This window comes from Nipponia nippon, unplaced genomic scaffold (assembly GCF_047370975.1).
Source record: "Nipponia nippon isolate SJK-2023a ecotype South Korea unplaced genomic scaffold, ASM4737097v1 scaffold_6, whole genome shotgun sequence".
Lineage (NCBI taxonomy): Eukaryota > Metazoa > Chordata > Aves > Pelecaniformes > Threskiornithidae > Nipponia > Nipponia nippon.
Window position 1 is genome coordinate 58551228 of NW_028262380.1, and position 19298 is coordinate 58570525.

The 19298-nt window shown below is 41.9% G+C and overlaps 1 protein-coding gene across 2 annotated transcripts; it reads right to left on the reverse strand.

The window, feature by feature from the left end:
- Positions 1 to 2825: 2825 nt before the first annotated feature.
- On the reverse strand, positions 2826 to 18322 carry CFI (complement factor I). 2 transcript variants are annotated; one of them, XM_009474654.2, is made up of 12 exons: positions 18184 to 18322; positions 16263 to 16581; positions 14800 to 14944; positions 13298 to 13476; positions 12173 to 12283; positions 10474 to 10590; positions 9252 to 9290; positions 8659 to 8762; positions 7905 to 8020; positions 6874 to 7148; positions 5652 to 5753; positions 2834 to 3719 (listed from the first exon to the last, which is right to left on the reverse strand). In XM_009474654.2, the coding sequence occupies exons 1-12, from the start codon at positions 18241 to 18243 to the stop codon at positions 3502 to 3504; spliced, it is 1785 nt and encodes a 594-aa protein (XP_009472929.1). In that variant the 5' UTR covers positions 18244 to 18322; the 3' UTR covers positions 2834 to 3501. The 2 variants fall into 2 exon arrangements, with proteins under 2 accessions (XP_087594138.1, XP_009472929.1); XM_087738012.1 differs by lacking the exon at positions 5652 to 5753 and having other exon boundaries at positions 2826 to 3719.
- Positions 18323 to 19298: the final 976 nt, after the last annotated feature.

The window sequence follows — 19298 nt, forward strand, 5'->3', positions numbered from 1 at the left end:
CCCCGCGGCACCGCCCCCGCCCGCCCGGCGGGGAGGGGCCTTCTGCCGCCGCGCCTCCGCGCTCCCCCCCTCAGCAGCGGCCCTGCGGGACAGGGGGTCTCCGCGCCCGCGGGGGCCTCCGCCGGAGGAGAAGGGGGTCGCGTGCGAAAGTACGGCCGGAGCGGGGCTGCGAGGCGCTTCCTCGCGGCCAGAGCGCCTTCTCCTGGGCTGCCGCCGGCAGTCACCTGTCGGAGAGGGACTGCGGCGGCTTGGAGAGAGCACAGCGGGTGGCGGCGCGGGGGGAGCCGGGCAGAGCCTTGGCCCCGGCCTGCGGGCGGCGGGCGGGGGGGGGCAGGGCAGAGCGCGGCCCAGCAGCCGCCCCCGAGCAGCGCCGGCCGTTCCGGCAGGAGCAGCGCCGCCGCCCCGGCCGGCCCCGGTGCCCCTCCTTCCCGGGGGACCTCGTCCAAACCCGCCCCGGCACAAAGCGGGAGCGCAGCCGGCTGCCGGTTTGTGTGGCCCGGTGGCGCTGGCCGAGCAGGCCCCGGGGAGGCACCGGCGCCATCGGATAATACGAAACCCCAGGGCTTTTTTATTTGGAAAACCTTCGTTTGGTCACTGTGTTAGAAGTGGTGAACTTGGCGTTGCTAAATGTGAAAGAGGCAGCAACGGCGTTTTGCAGGAAAGGCCGATTTTCTGGCCAGCCGTTGGGATTTGGGGGCTGAGGGGAAGGACGGCGGGGCTCAGTGCCGCCGCGCCCGGGCTTGCTTAGTCTGGGGGCGCAGAGCAAACGGGAGGAGCGGGCCCAAACCTCGTCCTGCTCTCCTTCGCTGCAGGCTGGGCGAGAACTTGTGTTACACAGCTAGAAAAACGTGACCTTCTGGAAAGCACGCTCTTTCAGAAGCCAAAAAAAAAAAAGATGCAGCAGGGAATATGTACTTCAAGTGTTAAAATTTTAACCTAATTTTATGGTGATGTTCAATGTGAAGGAAACTGATCCAGTGACCTTTACACATGCGAGTGATTCAGTTTCAGGTAACATCATCAAATGTGCAAGACGGGGTTGTAAAAGAGGGCAAAATGAAAGTATATCTATTAAACATTAAAAGCCCAGTCTTGATTTGCTGAAAAGAAAAATCAGACAAAAATGAACTCGCTTGCTAAAACATCCTGTTTGGTTTTGTGTTTGTTTTTTTTTTTTAAATTATAAAATTTTAATTAATTTTCTATTTAAATTCTAGATGCTTCACAGATGAGCTAAAGTGGAACCATGTGGAAATCGTTTTAATTTTTGTAATGAAAGCTCTGTTTTAAGACTTGTGGAGTCCCTCAGAACATAGTAATATTGGGCTTCAGGACAGTTAACTGTAAAGAAGAACAAGAAATGGAAAGAAAACCAAGAGACTTCCAGATCAACAGGCAGAGCAGAAAGATACATGGTAAATATTCTACTGTGGTTTTTTTTTTTTTTCTTTTCAGCCTCAGCATTTAATATTGTTTGTAGTTAACTGAAGAAATAGGTGGGAAAAGTTCTTTACAGAAGCTAATTAAGTCAGACAAAAGAGGGAGCTCTTCTTACACCTGTCCCTCTTTTCCCTATGATTACTTTACAAAGACCCTGATGCAACAAAATAATTCCTGTGTAGGAATATACTTAAATGCTTTCCAAAATAGCAAGCTTTGTTGAGGGAGGGAGGTTAGAGAAGCAATTCATACCCTTGCTTTAGTTATTGGCGATTGACAGTGTCTTTACACGACACATTCATGCTGATGTGGGTTTTTTTACAAGACTGGAAGATGAAGAAAAGTCAATGGAAATGTAAAAATGTTGTCTGAAGCAGACTATGGTGAATTATAGAAAAAAACACCACCAACCACAACTGTGTAGTGTGAACATATGCCATTTGTTCAACAGGATAATTAATTGAGAGGAATGAAGTAAAATAGATATTAAAAAAAAAAGTAAATTAGAATACAGTGAAGTATGTTCTAAAACTATCGAGCAGTTTGATAGAAATGACCAAGATGGTCCTGAAGCTATTTGACAGTTTTATGTTGAGGATACCAATCCACAAACCAAATTCTAGTACTTTTACAAAATTTTGTGCACACTTTTTGTGCATAGTCTCACTGAATGTGAGACTATTATGTATAGACCGACATTTTTCTTAGAGCAGGCGCCATTACTGCTGTCTAAAAATGTGTAGCTTACGCAGCGGTCCTTTGGGCTGTGCTTCCTGATTATCACATGGGCAGCACTTCCTCACAAGGACTGGTGAAAGCAGAAGGATTTTCTGCTTAATCGTGCCAGTTTTGTTGATGGCCCCTTGTCTTCATCCAGTTCTGGGACAGTTAAGGCAGTAGCAAAACTCCCCCTGCTTGCACATGGCAGGATCAGGCCCTGGATGTTCCTTCTTGGCATTACTATTTCACGCTGCTGTATATTGGTGTAGGAAGCTGGTGCTAATTTGAGAAGCTGATGGGGGTTTTTTATGACTGAGAGTATTAATTTTTAACTTTAGATCTGTACCTTGGTTTTGTAGAATTAAGTCTATGTGTATAATATATAGACTTTTAATTGTCATGTATTTATATTGTTATATAAATTGTGTGTGTATATATATGTGTGTGTGTGTGTAAATATATATATATATACACACACACTCAGTAAAACCCTACTTCATGTTAAGAGTTTGTTGGATACCAGAAATATATATATATATATATATATATACACACATACATACAGAGAGAACTTAAGATAGTAAAGATGCTTTTTTATTTAAGTTAAAGATTCAAGTTTTAAAATTCCTTTGTTGTTTGTGACCAGCTGCGGTTAAATTAATAGAACTTAGAGCTACAAAAATTGCCCCAAGCTAGATGATCAGATGAGGTATATTAACTTGATAAAAATTGTCTGAGTTTGTAGCTGAAAAAAACTACCACCAGAGTTGTTATTTGGGTAGTTGTGGCATTACAGCAAATCTCATGATCATAGTCAATCTGTCAATTAATAGGTGGTCTGAAGTCTAATTTTGCAGTAAGCCTAAAGAATCAACTGCCAAGCAAGGCAGCATCCTGAGGGTTTCTAGTGACCTAGACCTTGAGATGATGGAAGTTCGTTAAAGTAGTCTGGTTGCTGTCCTTTCTGTGAAGTTCACGTATTGCCAGTGCAGTCCTTTTCCAACCACTGCTTTCAGTATGGTTGTCCATTTTAAATAAATAAACAACCGCAATTGAAATGCAATATGAAATGTGGAGAAAAACCAAAGTAACAACAAGAAAACAATATTTTAATTTCCCTGCTTTTATTAGAGACTTTTGCTGCGGAATCATGTGACTAAAATTCTTTTCCCACAGGCTTCTGCAAAATTGTGGTAATCATAGAGTGTTAAGAATTTTCAAAATATGTTCTTGAAAGATTTGTACTAATTGTTGCTAAGTGACAGGGCTGCTGATTGTAAAAAAGGACTAGTGTTCATTTCTGCATGGGTGATAAGAAGGAAGTATTTAATTTTCCGAGCTTCAGATATTATACCGTGAAATGAGACTCCTTGTCACGTGATGGCTAATCCAGTCATAATAGCTGGCGACTTTTGTATAGACGCCAGGGTGACCAGCCTCCCCGCAGTTCTGACCCCAACTCACAATACCCCAGACATACGCCACATTTTCTGCATCAAAACAGACCAAGGGTCCTCCTGAATCACCTTTGCAACTGTCTATGGAGCCATCATAAGTACCTGAAGCAAAAGAAGAAATAAAAAGCAAAATTAAGTTCATATACAAGCTAGCACACAAAACAGAGCTCAGGAGGTCTTTCAGGTCCATATCGCTTCCTGACAGATGTTTGCTTAATGGTCAAATTACTTCTAATTTCTTTTTAAGTGCAGGGCCTCTCTTTACATTTGTGGCTAGCCCAAATTCTCCTCATTTGCTTTGATGTCAGTGACGTGAGTCTTGTTTTACCCTGTGCAATGGAGAAGAATTCAGCCATATTGCCTATTATATCATTAGAAGTAGGTCATAAAAAGTGAATAAAAGCGGGAGGAAAAGGTAAAAAGGTTTGTAGGCTGATTCCTGTGGAAACGAAGCTATCGTAATATGTGTATGCCTACGTGTCTGCCTTTGGTGTCCTCTCTACCCAGTAATTCATTGGCCAGTTTTATCCGTACAGAGCTGTACGCAGAGGCAAAGGCCTCAAAATTATTTTCTCTACCAGCTTTATGAAAACGGGTGGGCAGGTACAAGAAGGAGAGCATGTGAATGCCGGGATGGGAGGGAGAGCAACTGTCTGTAAGTGCCTTCACTGCAAGGTCTTGGTCACGGTGTGGACCTTTTGCAACACCAGACAGCGGCCCTGAGGCACAAGTGTGTAGGATCCAGTGGTCTTTATAAGTTTTGGTGCCCATGGAACTAGTTGTTTGCAATTCAGCAAATATAGTGCTCATGAAAAAATGAATTAAGAGTGAAGGATGTGATATAAACAGAAACACTGCTGCAGAGCTAGAATATGATTTGTGCTTTGTCCTATATACTCAGTAAAAGTTTATTAATTTCTAACACCCTTACTACACTTTTCTGCTTGGTGGCTGGACCTAGTATGAAGGAACCCATACTAAGCATGAGTCTCCAAGTTTTTAAAAATGTAACCTCTTTCTCGAACCTCTACGTTACTGAGAAGGAGTTTTGTGAACTTCTCAGAGTTGAAATTACTAATCCTATAAAACAAGATTTTATTGCCTTTACTCAGTTTAATTAATATTCGCTTGTATAACTAACTCCCGTGGTTACTAGCCCTTAATTCCAAAGTTTGTGTTTGCATCAGGGAGGGGAAGCTAACCCCAGGTACCCCTTTTCTGATGTTGTCCCATGCAATACTGTCTTTGTTCCCTCCTGGTAAAGTCTGATCGCTTGAAATACATTGAAGATCAAGGAGATAAGTTATGGAACTTGCACAGTAGACAAGCCCGGTATCTTATAGATGTCATGCTGAATTTATCACAAATGATCTGGCTTTTATATCTGGTTTTTATTTTTCTCGTTAAGTAGTTTGCTTAAATATTGCCTTTAGCTTTTGATTTAAAGAACAGTTGAAACTGCCCTGTAAGTTGAATACTCATTGCTCTCTTATTCACGTATTTGGTAATACCTTTCATTACTTGAGAAGCAAAAAATGTGCATTCAAACCCCTTATTTTAGTAATAGGAGTGATAACCAGTTTCCTGGCCAGACTAATCTTAGTTTGAAAAGTTAATTGTATTTTTCCTGGGGTGCAGTGTGGTAGTAGCAAATGTCTAGGCAGATGAATAGTCACATTCTAGTCAACGGGACTACTAATGTGCTCTAAGACAGGCATTTGCTGAAATATGTTGCTGAATCAATCAGAATCAAATATAGTAAAGTGCTTGTGTATTTAGAAAACATAACTCAAATTGCATGCTGAAATTTGCCCACGTAATCATGGAAACTTGTCATATCTTAACTCTGTTTATAAACAGATATATAATGGCGGATGCATCTAGGCTCCAATGGCTAGCATTTCACTAATGGTGATACTGTGGCAATCGGTTTATTGTCTTTCCCAAGGCTGAAAGATTCCCCGCCAGTATATCTGACCTTATAAACAGTGGGTTTGATGGTAGAGAAATTATAATAAGAAAATCGATGCTTGCCTGCACATGCCATTTTTTTAAAAAATCGTCCTGGATACAATTCAGAACAATTCTGAAATAAATTAACATTGCCCCACTTGAGGATATATTGTTTGGTATAACCTAGAAAAGAAAAGAATAAACTTTTCTAAATTAAAAATGGTAAGTACATATTATACACTTTTAATATCATAAATTGAAAGTTATATGTTTGCTTATCTATACAATATAATCTTTAATATTATAAACCAGATACCTTAAACTGCCACTAACACACCATACAAATTGCAGTACATTGGCCATATATTTCAAAATAAAAGCGGAGTGGTTTAATTGCAGTGTTAAATACAGTACTTTCATTTTGCAACATTTCCACCCTTTCCCTTTCCTTGTCTTCCTCAGTTTTTTCTTGTGTTTTCTATATCAAGGTTTTCAGACACTGAGAAACTGGTATATTGTTTTCTATGAAATGGAGATGTGGCTCTGACCATCCTTGTTACCTTTTTTCCCAATTCTACTCTGTCTTTTTGGGATGAGTGGACCAGATGTTGAAGATACAGGTTAACTATGTATTTACAAGGTTAAGGAGATTCTCTGTTTTGTTCTTTGTCCGTTTGCTAGTAATTCCCAACTTTGCTCTTGCTTTATGGACTGCTACTGAGTATGGACAGGAGAAGCCTCACAACCAGTATGCGGTAGCTCCAGCTCCAGGCTGTAATCACAGTGATACAAAACAAATGCTTCCCAAATCTTTGAAAGCGTCATTACACTTGGCTTATCTGTCTCTGTGCAACATTCTCTGGGCTACATTCAAACAAGGCCGAGACAAGGTGTGCTGAGTTTCGTAACCGTTGGCTGCAGCTCAGATCCCTTTGGGCAGGGGACAGAGGATGGGCTGTGACTATGGGCCACTCTGAGCTGCTAGCCGCCACTTGTTCAATATTGTTACCAGGTCTCCACAGCTAATATAAATCTTAGATTGGTAAAAGGAACATTGCTTACTGTCAGGGTAGTTTTCAGCCAGGGGTGTCATCCAGATCAATTTACTAAGTGGCTGAAACAGCAGAGGAAGCGGTACAGAAAAGAGAACCAACAGTGACAGCCGAATGCCGAACCACAGCCTACGTTTTTCTGTACTCAGCCTCTTCCGAGTGCTTTGTGCGCAACTATTCTTTAGCCTTTTCAAAAGGAAAGCTCACCGCAATTAGAAAATGAGTGATACAAAGAACACTGAAGCAAATACCTTTCTCTAGTCCCCATCCAGAAACCTTGCATCTGTCACCAGCATGGAACATATACTCTGACCAGGGGATACAGGCAGGTGTGCTGTACTTCAGGAAGCATTCTTCTCCCCCAAAATCTTTCATCTCCAGCAGAGCAATGTCATTTTCATAAGTTGACGCATTATAATTTTCATGGATTATCACTTTTTTTACTTTGAAAGTATCTGTCTCTCTGTCGTACAGTATTGTATGCAACAGTCCAACCCAGACACGGTACAGATTAACTCGACTTGCCCTGGAAAAAAAGAGTGACATAAAATATGTTTTGGTACTTAACACAAGCGCTGTACATTTCAGCTAGCTGTAAACTTTTGCATTTTATCAAAGTTTTTCTAGAATAAAAATTCATATTATATACATCTAGTTTCTTTCTGGACTTGATGTCCAGGTTTTTCTGAAGTATAGCAAATGCAAGGCAGATGACACTTACTGCTGAGTACTGCAGCTAATACGGAAAACAATATTAAAGGCCAGCCTCTGCGTTTAGTGCTGTGACAACGAGAAAGCAGGCATTTATGCCTCTCCGATTTCAAGTGAAAGAAGAGTGAGCAGATGTGGATGGGATGCTGGGACTGGCAAGTATTCTCTGCCTGCTCTTGCTTGTTCTGGGGAATATATGACCCCAGGGACATTTTCAGGGAACAGATCCTGGACTTCCCCAAGGTAGAGCTGGGAAAGAGAGGAGGTCCCTTGTATCTCCCTTTCAGGCAAAGTGGTTATGGTGAACCTTTCCTGCCTGCCTACTGTCTGACTGAAGAATGCCATGTCTCTTCAAACTCATCATAACTTTTTCATCTTTCTATTCACTGCCAAAATATTCTACTTTCTCTGAATCTTCCCTATCGTTAATATGGGTGAGTCAGTGTTTTAAATTGTTTTATTCTGTAGGCAAATAGGAATTAGCAAACACGTAGCTAAGAAGGGCAATAATATCCAAATCAATCTTTCTGCCTTGCAAGAAGAAAATAATTTCCCAGTTTGTTGTTTTTACCTGACACAGTGTGCAGCAGTCAGAACCCAACAGCCACCAATATAAACCCCTCCACAGTACACTGTTGCACCTTCACTGCCAGTTTCTTTAATTGCCACTTGCCAAGGGAATTCACCCTATTCAAACAACAAACACCCAAATAATGTGAAATCATAACAATTGTACTACTTTAGTGCATAAAGGGAAACACACTTCTTGGCATCACCTCATCTCCTTGACTATATCCGATTGTAAATAAAAAATCTGCTATCCAGAAACTGTGAATTGGGCTCCATCTGATATAAAGGATATATATTCTAAAATGCAGTAATTTCGTTCCGTCTTCTAACTTTGTGCGATGCCTCCTTCCCTCCAGCTTTCTGTCATGAAACCCCTTGTAGCCAGAGAAACAGATGTAGAATCTGACCTGGTATGATCGAGTATAGCATTTTCGACTGTATTCTGTTTTAAAGGTGCAAATTTAAATTCCATGTTGTCAGAATTGTTATTTCTAGCTATAGTATTAAGTATTTTGCTGAATCATTTTCAATGTGTACTTGTACTGTAATGATCGATTTTGCAACTCCATATTTTATTTTTAAATTGTGCTTCTCTTTACCTTCGTGCAGTGCAATACCACTACTGCTGCAAAACATGAAATTCGTGTTGTAGCTGATTTTGTTATTTCCGTACATTCTAATGGAAAGACAATAATGCCCATTTAAATTGATGCTGAATGAACTCATAACTGGCAAGGTTGTTGGGGTTTTTTTACCTTTTTTGCAATCTCTCCACCTACAATTCTTTTCCGTCGAGTTAATGTGTGATTTGTAAGACCGCAGTGTAGTTGGGGAAGACGTGTCTTTATCATTTTTCTCTCTTTAACAAAAAGGAAAAAATGTGTCTCAGAATTCAGGTATCCGTTCTCTCTATTTGGAGACAGGTTTATCTTTATCTTGAAAATTTGAGTGCTGTGAGTATGCCAGTAGCTGAAGTAGCAGGAAAGCAAAGACCAAAAAGTTTGGCATCTGTTTTTGCTTTGAAAATTGCTTATGTCTTAGCATCACATTACTTCTCTTCATTTTCCACTGCTGCTTGCATTCAGGCAAAGAATTTTAAAGCAGTTCCCCTAGATTTGCTGAGAGTTTACCTCCACCAGTTGCCAAAACATGCAGACGTGTGTCCTCAGCCAGGATGAATTATTATGGCATCTTGAAATTAGTGGAAAGCGAAACAAGGAGTAAGCCCCAGAGTGTCTGTTACAAAGTCCAAATATCTGAGCGTTCTGGATCTGGCCAGCTGGCTGGTAGCTAGGAAGCCACTAATAAGAGGGTATGCTGTTGTTTTTGGAGGGTTCGTTACACTTACCTTCATCCATACTGTGATTTTCAGCACCTTTGTCTTTGCCTGTAGTAGAATAAGAAAATACTAAAAACATTGGCAAACATTTAAATTTGTTCTATTACATGAATATATGTTTGTGTGCCAAAATTGCGGTACACGTTTTAAGTGCGTAAGGGCACGCCATTTCACATGGACAGCAATACTCTTTCAGCCTGGTGCCTGCTGTCTCCTTTCCTGCTAGACACTCTTTGGCTGCCTCAGCCTACAAATGACGTACATCCAGCAGATACTCATTCGTAACTACATGACATCGAGTCTGCTTGCCGTGCCTAGGGAGCCCTTCTGCAAAGAAACCCTGAGAAATGGCCTTTTTTTGGTTTTTGATCTTTAAAGTGATATCCCATTCTTCTCCACCAGGAAACAACAGAAATTCCTCCTCCTGCCCCATCAACCTTTTGGAGCTTTCTAAAGCCCAAAGGAGCATTAGGTAACAGGATTATTATTTTTTTTTTCAATTTAGATGATGCTGTTGTGTACTGTGTGCCTCCTTTAACAGGATAAGGGAGGGTATTCAACATAAGAGGCAAATTAAATGCTTCCTGAATCTCGTTTTTCAGCTTTTATTCAAACAAAATGCCCATTGAATTCAGTTCCTAAATGGAGATTGAGGATTGGGCCTGTTCTCATGTTACTGACAGTAATGTTTACATATAGAGTTCAGTTTACCTTCACCAATTACCATTTACCAATAGTGTTTACTTTTGGCTTTAGACTTTGTCTCTTGTCAGAGCAAGGAAAAACATTCTAATTTCAAAACAAAACAAAATCTTTTGAACAGTGAGGGGAACAGCACAGAAGAATTATTGTATTGACAAACTAGTCAAATTCCTCATCTGTGAGGAAAATATTCCTGCCTGCCCTGTCTATGCTTTCCTCACAAATAGGGGATACCAGTCTGATAGATGGCCACATAAGCAAAAGACATAATCTGCCTTAAGTCTCCTAAAACATCATCTGTTTCTTCCTTCCTCTAGTTTTCTTACTATTCTTTTCTAGAAGGAAAGGGAGGAAAATTATGTAACCTTTTCTTCCTACTATGCATAACATAACATTGGGAAGACTAATTCTTGCATGCATTTTGGTTTTGCTAATCTGCTAAATAATTTAATAATATGCATTGTGTATTCTCTCGTTATAATTGAGCAGAATGAAAGGAAAGAAACAAAAACATCGTTCAGAAGGAGACCTGCACAGAGAACTCGAGCTTCATCCTCTCCTGTGAGGCAGTCAACTTCTTTGTTACAGACATTCTTATTTGGAATACAGATATTTGACCGACAGTGGAAACTGTTGCCTCTGCACTCTGTAACACAAGAGAATGACAAATGTTCATCACAGGATCATATGATTCAGCAACCTCACATACTTAGAGAGCTTTTTAAAATATAAACACAATATAATATCCACGTTATGGGGGACTTGGCTGTTCGTAAAGAGATCACAAAAGCAGGCTCTGTAAGCGTAAAACAAAATGAATACTTGGCTCTCCTCATTTTACAATCTTGACGTTTTCAGACTTAAAAAATGTGGATCTCTGTTACCAGTTCAGTACTGTACTTCTAGACTTGGTATCACTCCTTACCAGTTTCATCCACAACACATGCCCACACTCAACCTCAGCCAAAGGACCTCCAGTTTTGCCAGCATTACTGATCATTTCAAATGAGGTATTTGTGATGCTTGGGTCAAATTCCCCCCCCCCCAAAATCTGTCCAAGCTGGCTTTTGGTTGAATGAGCTAAATGCCTAAATGCAGGGTTAGGAATCAAGAGTCCTGTTTTGAAGATACTGGATTTAATAACTTATTTCTTCTAAAATTCTTGATTATATGAAATGTTATTATAAACTTAAGAATGCCCTTCCTTTTAACTCTTGTGATTGCTTTGTATATTATCAAAAGCAAAGCAGTTCTTGAATTTATGGCAGGGGTTTTTGAGCTACTTTATAATTTCATGTCAGTCTACTATTTACATGTCTTTAACAGAAAATCAGACAGTTCTCTAAAAGTATCCAGATATCCCAATATGATTCAAAGACCACTGAATTCAGTTGAAATAGTTCTTTTGATTCCAGGAATCATTGTTTTTAGCCCATACAGCTGAAACAGCACTATGTTGGTCAAGTGGAATCTGAATAAATGTCCTCTGAATATGTGAAGCCACAGGTATTTATTATTTTTTTCTAAAATGCCTGTGACTGTGTTTCCACAATTATCAGATTAAATTTACTGACAATTGTAAAACTACAAAATTAAGGTTATTTAGGGGTAGTGATGGGATTTGTAACCCACATTACTGTTTGGCACCTGAAACCCAACTTCTGAAAGTATTCTCCTGCATTCAGGTCATGCTAGATCCATTCCTTGTTTCTAATAAAAATTGTTACAGCTGGAATTGCAGATGCTGAAAGAATGACTGCTGATGAACAAGCAATGTGACAGGAACTGTTCACAGATATTCTATGGATAATTTTTCATTAGTAATAAATTTAAGAGAGATCTTACTTTGGTTTAAAGATAGTTCAGATAGTTCATTGGAAAAACAGTGTCTTTGTTTAATTACTATTGATTTTTCCCAACTAAAAATAGATTTTCATTCTAATAGAGCTCTTTTTTTTTGTATCAATGTTTCACAGCCTCCTAAATAATCTCATTGTATTTCCTCATCCTCTGAGGAAATCCAGATTCTCAGAGATCACTTGCCTGCTTCAAAAAATTATATTATGCCTACTTTTTTTGCACTTGTGTATACATAAACTATGGTTCGATTGCTTTAATGTAGTGACTTATTGGAAAAGAGACTTTAGCTGTTACATCACTGTAAAAATTCTTTGGGGGTGGTTTTCTGCTGAAATGATTTTGAAACAGCTGAGAAAGAAAATTGTTACCTCTACAGCACAGTTCATCACTTAGGTCTCCACAGTCATTGATTCCATCACAGGTTTTATTCAGAGAAATGCACTTCTTGTTGACACAATGAAACTCACCATCTGAACAAGCTGTGCAGCACGACGAAAATGGAGTTAGTGTGGAAACGTCTACAGGTTCACAACTGCCCACAGAAATATTCTGCTTGCGCATTTTATTCTATCAGCAGTTTGGCCTGTCCACAGTAGGCACTCTGGGTCCCAGGAATGTATATAGGAATCTTTTTTATTGTTTTAATCGCCTTCTCATCAAGCTTTCAATGTGACCACTTATTTTCCTCCTCCAACTTGCAGTAGCCTGGCAAAAGGGAACTTTATGTCTTCTAGACAAGGACTAATCCAGAAATGATCGGTTCGAACCCACTGTACGTGATTCAAGTGATAAAGATGATGGATGTTCCCCCTCTAGAAGAAAGTCATCAAGAGTCTGTGAACTCCTACTTCTGTGGCATAAGAAAAACCTGAGACGATTCAAAGCTCTCCTAACCAGCAGTATCTCAGGCTGATGCTTATCAGTGCCAAAGAAAGCCCAGTACAAAGAATAGAAAGCTGTTAGAAGTCAAAACGAGGACTTGATTCCCTTTATATCAGTGAGAAACTGAGGAGTCCCAAAACTCCCCAGAAGACATGAGCAGTTCTGCGATAGTCATGCTTGTCTGGCTACAGTGCTGCTAGCGTCCTAACTGATCTCCCTCATAGACAAAGCAGTGAGTAGAAGGCTGTCACCTGTCTCCTCACCAGTTAACCCGGGAGAGACAAGACTTGTGGGATCCAGTATACCTTGGGACCGTTGGAAGGGATGGGGGAACAAACAGAACCATGGGTGATACATACTTACTTTTGGGAAGTATCTGTAAAAATACTTTAGGAGCAACAGTGATTTTCTAAACTCATAAACTCAAGACTGCCTTGACTCAAGACTGCCTCAATTGTCTTAAAGTCTGCAAAAGGGTTATTTAAAAAAATCAAAAGGTTTCAGTGCAGGTTTGCTGTGGCTGAGAGTTCAGCAAACCAGGTCCTAATTATTTAAAATAAACTTAAAATGTAAGAACCCCAAACAGACAGAAAACTAAAAAACCTACTAACCTCTGAGATTTTCATAGCACTGGAGGCTAACAAGTCCCTCATTGCTGTCTCTTGATTTCATCTCTACGTGACATTCAGCAAGACTTGTCTCTAGGCCCCTGCAAGTTATTTGCAGGCAGTGCAACGAATTTAAGGCAGATTCTGTGATGCTGGAAGTGGCTTTGTAATATTCAGCACCTCTGTGAAGATACAAATAATAATAACAACAAATTACATCATTTCACAATGGATTGTCCACTGCTTTTATTGTTTAGAATTTATATGATTTTCCTCAGTGTTAAAGAATTTTGGTCATGGCTAAGAGAAATGGAATCCTCTAGGGGTAAGTAGGAGATGTTTACTTTGGAAGAAAAAGTAAAATGAAGTGCCAATTTTTGCAGGTTGCTGCATAGAACTGTAACTCTATGACAGTCACTGTTTAACACGATGGATAGAAAAGTCTCCTTATGTAGCAAAACTTGTAAGCTCAGATCTCTATCTGTGGACACAGGTGAGCCATAATCGGGAAACTGTCCTGCATGGCGTCAAGTATCCTTGATGTCATCAGAACCAATGCATGTTGAGGAAGCTCACGTCACTGCAAGGCTGAGATTAATAAATTTTATCTCCCTTGGTTTTACCTGAGCGGTATCCTCCTAACAGTGTATGTGTCCCCTACCTTAAAGAAATATGGATTGAGTAAATAAGTAACTAGAGAGGCTTACAATGGGACTCCAGGGCTGAATGCTCTGTCCTAGGACAAACCCTTCTCTGCTATCTAAAGAGATACTGATCAGGACTAGGAAATATTTGCTTCTCACCTAGAGGGGACAATTTAGGGCACTGCAATAGCGTTTTTAGTCTTCAGGTAGGGTTGGGGAGGCAGCCCTACCTGACTAAGTTAAATTAGTTGTGTATCTGTAAAATTATGATGTACAGGATATAGAGTTGACTCTTTATGAGGAGCTGAATGTGCAACTCAGGTCATCAGCATGGTCGCAGGAAAAAGAACAAGGTCCGTGTGGCTTCAGCCATCCCTGGGGCTAAAGCAATCAATGGCTGCGGGGGCAACGAACAAAGAAAAAAAAACGTGTTCTGGTTCTTGTTAGTCTGGCTGGTGCAAGTGGCAAAACAGAGCTGTTTTGCCCTGTTGTCAGCTAGCGTAAGAAACTTTTCTCTGCATACAGGTTATTGCTCAGAGCTACCTGGGGATGGTCCATCTATGCACTTTCCCTTACACAGACCTGAGAGAATACCCCTGCATTGGTCTCCAGCTTTATTTTAAAAGTAGAACAATTATGGTTTGTATAGTTGTAATCCGTAATAGAACATAGAAATCTATGTTTTGGCTTTCACTCTCAGGTGTCAGTTTAAGAAGCTTTATCAGAATATTGTAGCCAATACGTTGTTCATGAGTTTTCTGTCTTAACTGTTGGCTGACTGTGACTGACGCTTATGTAAGCATCGCTACTTTTTCAGATCCCTTGCACTTATCCAGAGATAAATTCCCCAAACTTACTTACAATTCAAAGCCAAGGTGCTTGCAAGCCACGTTTGCTTCATTCATAGTCCACTCACTATCACATACAAAAATGTCATTGTTCTGATTCACAGGTTTTACTCGAAGCAAACTTGAATCTCCATGGCCCACGGAGATTGAAAATGTTTCTAAAAAAAAAGGAGAAATAAAAAAAAAAAATCCCCAAAGAAAATCATATTATATAGATGTATCTAGGGGAAAGACAGTACGGAAACAAATCAGGACTAATTTTGTATTGACAGCCAAAGTTCATATGGAAAGAACAGTAGATTGGGAATCAGAAGCTTCAGGTATTATTTCTGATTTTTCTGAGGATTGACACTGCCTGCCAGTTTTTCAAACTATACCAGTTTAAGGGTGAATGAGGGTAATGGTTCCTACCGCGTAAGAGTACCTGGAGGTCTACCTAGGAAAGGCTGCATCTTAGTATAATGACTTTCCTTAGAGGACTTTTGATAACCAGCCAGTAACACTTCAGGTAAGATGGCCAGATCCTGCTTCTGTTACCTGTGTGGCAACACTTCTGCTGTTTACAGTGGAGCTAAGGTCCTCCTCAGCTTAACTTGGTGAAGCCGTATAGAGCGCGCACCAGGAACACACGGAGGCTCTCCTATCCTTTTCAGTGGCATAGGCAGAATTGAATTTTGCCACCCTGAAGGCGATGGGCTGAGCTGCTGCTTCTGTGGGGAAAGGGAGGAAGGGTACTGGGACAGAGACTGGGCGGGAGAGCCCTGGGCCCGGCTTGCTGCTCCTGCTGCGTTCGGTGGAGGTGGGGCTGGAGGACAGGTAGGAACGGCAACTGCTGCTGCTAGAAGAGGCCACCCGCCTGGTTAGCAGGAGCCATTTCTGCCTGCACTCAGACAGAGGCTGAGCTGACAAAGCAGCTGGGCGCAGCCTAAAAAGCAGGCGAGAACAAATGGCTGCTTGTCAGCGCACAAACCGTCACTGGTTTGCAGGGCCTTCTGTTTTGATGAAATCCACAGCGTGAAGATGACTGAGGTCAACATGGCTTACCTTCTCTCCACGCACTCCCACACACGCCTCAGCATCCCGACTCCGTTCCTTGGACTCTCGCTCCTGTGAGGACTGTCCCTCTCCAAAAGATACTCTCTCTGCTGATGCTCTCAGCAGGCCCCCTCCCGCTGTGCCGCCCGCCACAGTCACCGCCCTGCTTGGAACCCTTTGAACTCTTTTCTGTGTCTATTTCTTGCCTTTCCACCTGATGATGTGAGCAACCTACCAGCAGCAGGGAGACCTGGGCCTGTCAATCCCTTTATTTTTATGAAAATCAACAGATACCGCCCGTTTTCAATGACTTCTCATTTTCTGTTTCTGATGTTCTTACGAGCGCAAGGAAACGAACAGACTTTCTGAGCTGTCAATAGTAAGCATCTCCTTGGCCACAAATGACTGACTGCTAAATTTTGGAAAAGGAGGTGTTAATACCTTCAGACATGCATTCTCCCTTGTGCAGAAACTTTGCTGCGGGATATCGACACTCATAGCTCTTTAGGTGACAGTAAGTATGGAAGAACTTTCCATTGGTAGAACAAACTGAAGAGCCGTTCTTTGGGCACTGGTAAGGAAGCTTACAAAGGCATTTTCCCTCCACACATCGTTCCCACGGGTGACAAAAAACTTTCTGACAGGACTTGTGCGTGTATCGGTTGCTTAAGCATTCTCCTATGAGGTACGTGTCTTGCTCAGCTGGCTTGGCAGGCTCAACCAGCTGAAACTGGTTTTCTTCAGCATTAGATGCTGCATTCTGCAAGGCATAAAATAAAAAAAAAAAAAGGGAGTAAGACTAGGAACTGCACCAAGAGTTCTGCAGATCCTTTTACTGACCTCACGAAAGTGTTCATTCATAAGCCTCTTCCTATCTTACGAGTACAAAGGTGCTAAATATCATTTAGAGTGTTTATTCCCTTGTCTTTGGCCACCTCATCTTTCTCAGTTTTTCTGAATTTTTTTTTCTTCTTGGATCATTCACCTGGTGTGATCTTCACTCTTACCAGTCTCCCACAAACTTTATATTCTTTACTCTTCAAACATCAGCTGAAGTGCACAGCAGATTATAAACATTTTTTAAGCCAATGGTTTATAACACGCCACAGCAACGGGACTGTAAGCAAATCAAAACATAAGGGGACTTAAACACCAGAAAAATAAAAAAAAATAGCAACTTGTTTTTTTCTGAGACTTTTTTATTGGCTTGGTTGGCTTTGGGTTTAAGTATCACCTGTAAATATTTATGAACTACTTAGACGCAAATAAAGAAACCTAGAATTAATGATTTGTTTCACCATGCAACTGCTGAAGTAACAAGTATCTTCAAGAAATTTGAAAATTAAGTGCCCTTCCTTATCAGCTCTTTTCCTGTATCTTGCACAGCAGTGGATTTGCAGTCTGGTTGCTGGTCATCACTGGACTGCAAGTACAGATTCTGACCCTCCGTCCGACTGCCGCTAGGTGAGTGACTCCGCACCTGCGTTTCTGCAGCTTGCTGGTGACTTCGTTGCTGGCCGAGTGCTTTTGCTTACCAAGATTGTACGGGTAGGAAGAATGTTGAAACATAAAAAATATATATGGATGGACTTTGCATAAAAACGGGAGAGAAAAGTTAGTCCTCCAATGTGATTTATCAGCTTTGACTGTGTCAACTGAATCAAGAGAGCTGAAGTTTAAAGTTCTCATGAAGAAATCCTGGCCATAGTCGAGTCAGTGGGGATGTTGCTGGGGCAGAATTTAATGCAACAAAACCTCTTTTAACGGTTGTATAATCTTACTAAATTCTTCCTGCTGTTCTCAGGTCAGTAGAATCCAAACTGTGAGCCAGATCCGGCTTGGCCTAACTCCCATATTGTACCAGGCATTTCTCCTGAATGGGAACAAAAGGTGCTGATTTTTATCTAAGGGTTTCTCTAAAAGACTCGGGGCATGCTGAACGCTCAGCCCAGACGGGCTTTCTAGGACACTTCTGCCGGAAGAGATTCTGCAACAAGCCTTCAGGCAGTACAATACATGCCACGTTAGAAGACTATAATACCATTTCTCAAAAAACGGGGGACAGGGAAAATTGCAGCACCTTTCTGTGGTCAACCATGCTTGCAAATTGGGTTTAGGATAGGATCATGATTAAAATATTTTCCAGAAGCCTGTTAGCATAAACCCCAGATAGAATCAGTACATGAAAGTGAAATAGCAAGCTTCAAACATTCGAGCCGACCTTAAACAAATGTATGAAACACAAATACCATGAAAGGAAACTTAAAAAAAATCAACTGGTTTTGCTTTTATAACAATAAATGGCTTTTTAACTGTTTTCTTAAAAATAAATTACTGCTACCACAATAAAATAAACTCTTACCTTTGATCCACAAAAACAAGGGAGAGACAAGAAAACCAAGAAAACTGGGACCACTCGCATGATGAAATTTTATCTCTCTCTGCTGAAAAATTCCTCTGGCGGGGATTCTTTTGAATGTCAGTTGTTAGATTTGTGTTTAATTTTTAACCGTTAGTAAAATATTTTCAAGTATGTTTAGAAATAAAGTACAGGAGCCTCAACTATTAACTGATAAATCTGATCTCTCCAAAAGGATCCCGCCTCAATTTAACTGGTTTTACTGTAAGTGCAAGATGAGATAACAAAAGTAAAGCCCTTGAAGTAAATGATTAAAAGGAAGCACTTATTAAGGATACGCATTTCCTTTCTTTTGCCAGAGGAGACCGACCGAATCATCACGCTGGTTCTCCCGATCGTAGGCATTCATCTTTGCCAGATTATTGGAAAAGATAAGTGTGTTTTTATGTGAGAAAGAGATGTGTCTTCATGTACATGGAGAGAAACACCCCTACCTACGTAACGTCCGTTATACACTCAGCTGGATGACAAGCTCCTATGACGCGATTTGTGTAGAGAATTGTCAAGTATTCGACAAACGCTTGAAGTACTCCTCCGACGGCCGGTGCCCAGGAGAACGTTACCGCCAGCCGGCCGAAGCGAACCGCCGCTTCCCCGCGCCGCCGCCCGCGGCCCCCCGCCCCGCCGCGGGCAGGGGTTTGCCCGGCGCGGCACTCGCTCTCTCGCACCGGCTTGGGGGCTGGCAGCACCCAGCAGTCACCGCAGCTGGCACAGCCCGCACCCCGCGCTGCGGGCCCCGGGCGGGGCCCAGGGCGCTCCGGGCCCTCGGGGCACCGGCTGCGGGCGCAGAGGCGGGACCGGCAGCGCCGGGCGCAGGCCGTGCCCCGCTGCGAGGCGGCTCCCTCCGGCAGCCCTCTGATGTACACGGGCAGTCCGTACTTGCGAGCGGCGCGGGTCGCTCGCCCGCCGCCGGCCCCCCGAGCCAGCCTCTGCCCCGGCGCCCGCCGCCGCCCGCCTGGGGGGCCCGCGGCCGCGGCGCCCGGGAGGATGCCGTGCTTTGGGCTCCTTTTGCGACGGTGCCGCGCGGAGGTGCCGTTTGATTTACGGCAGGCAGCCTC

Coding starts and splice junctions, on each gene's coding strand:
- CFI (XM_009474654.2), bottom strand. CDS start 18,243: ATGCGAGTGGTCCCAGTTTTCTTGGTTTTCTTGTCTCTCCCTTGTTTT. Junction 5,754..6,873: donor TGGATGGGGACTAGAGAAAG/GTATTTGCTTCA, acceptor TTTCTTTTCTAG/GTTATACCAAACAATATATC. Junction 3,720..5,651: donor TAAAAAAATGGCATGTGCAG/GCAAGCATCGAT, acceptor CTTTTGCTTCAG/GTACTTATGATGGCTCCATA.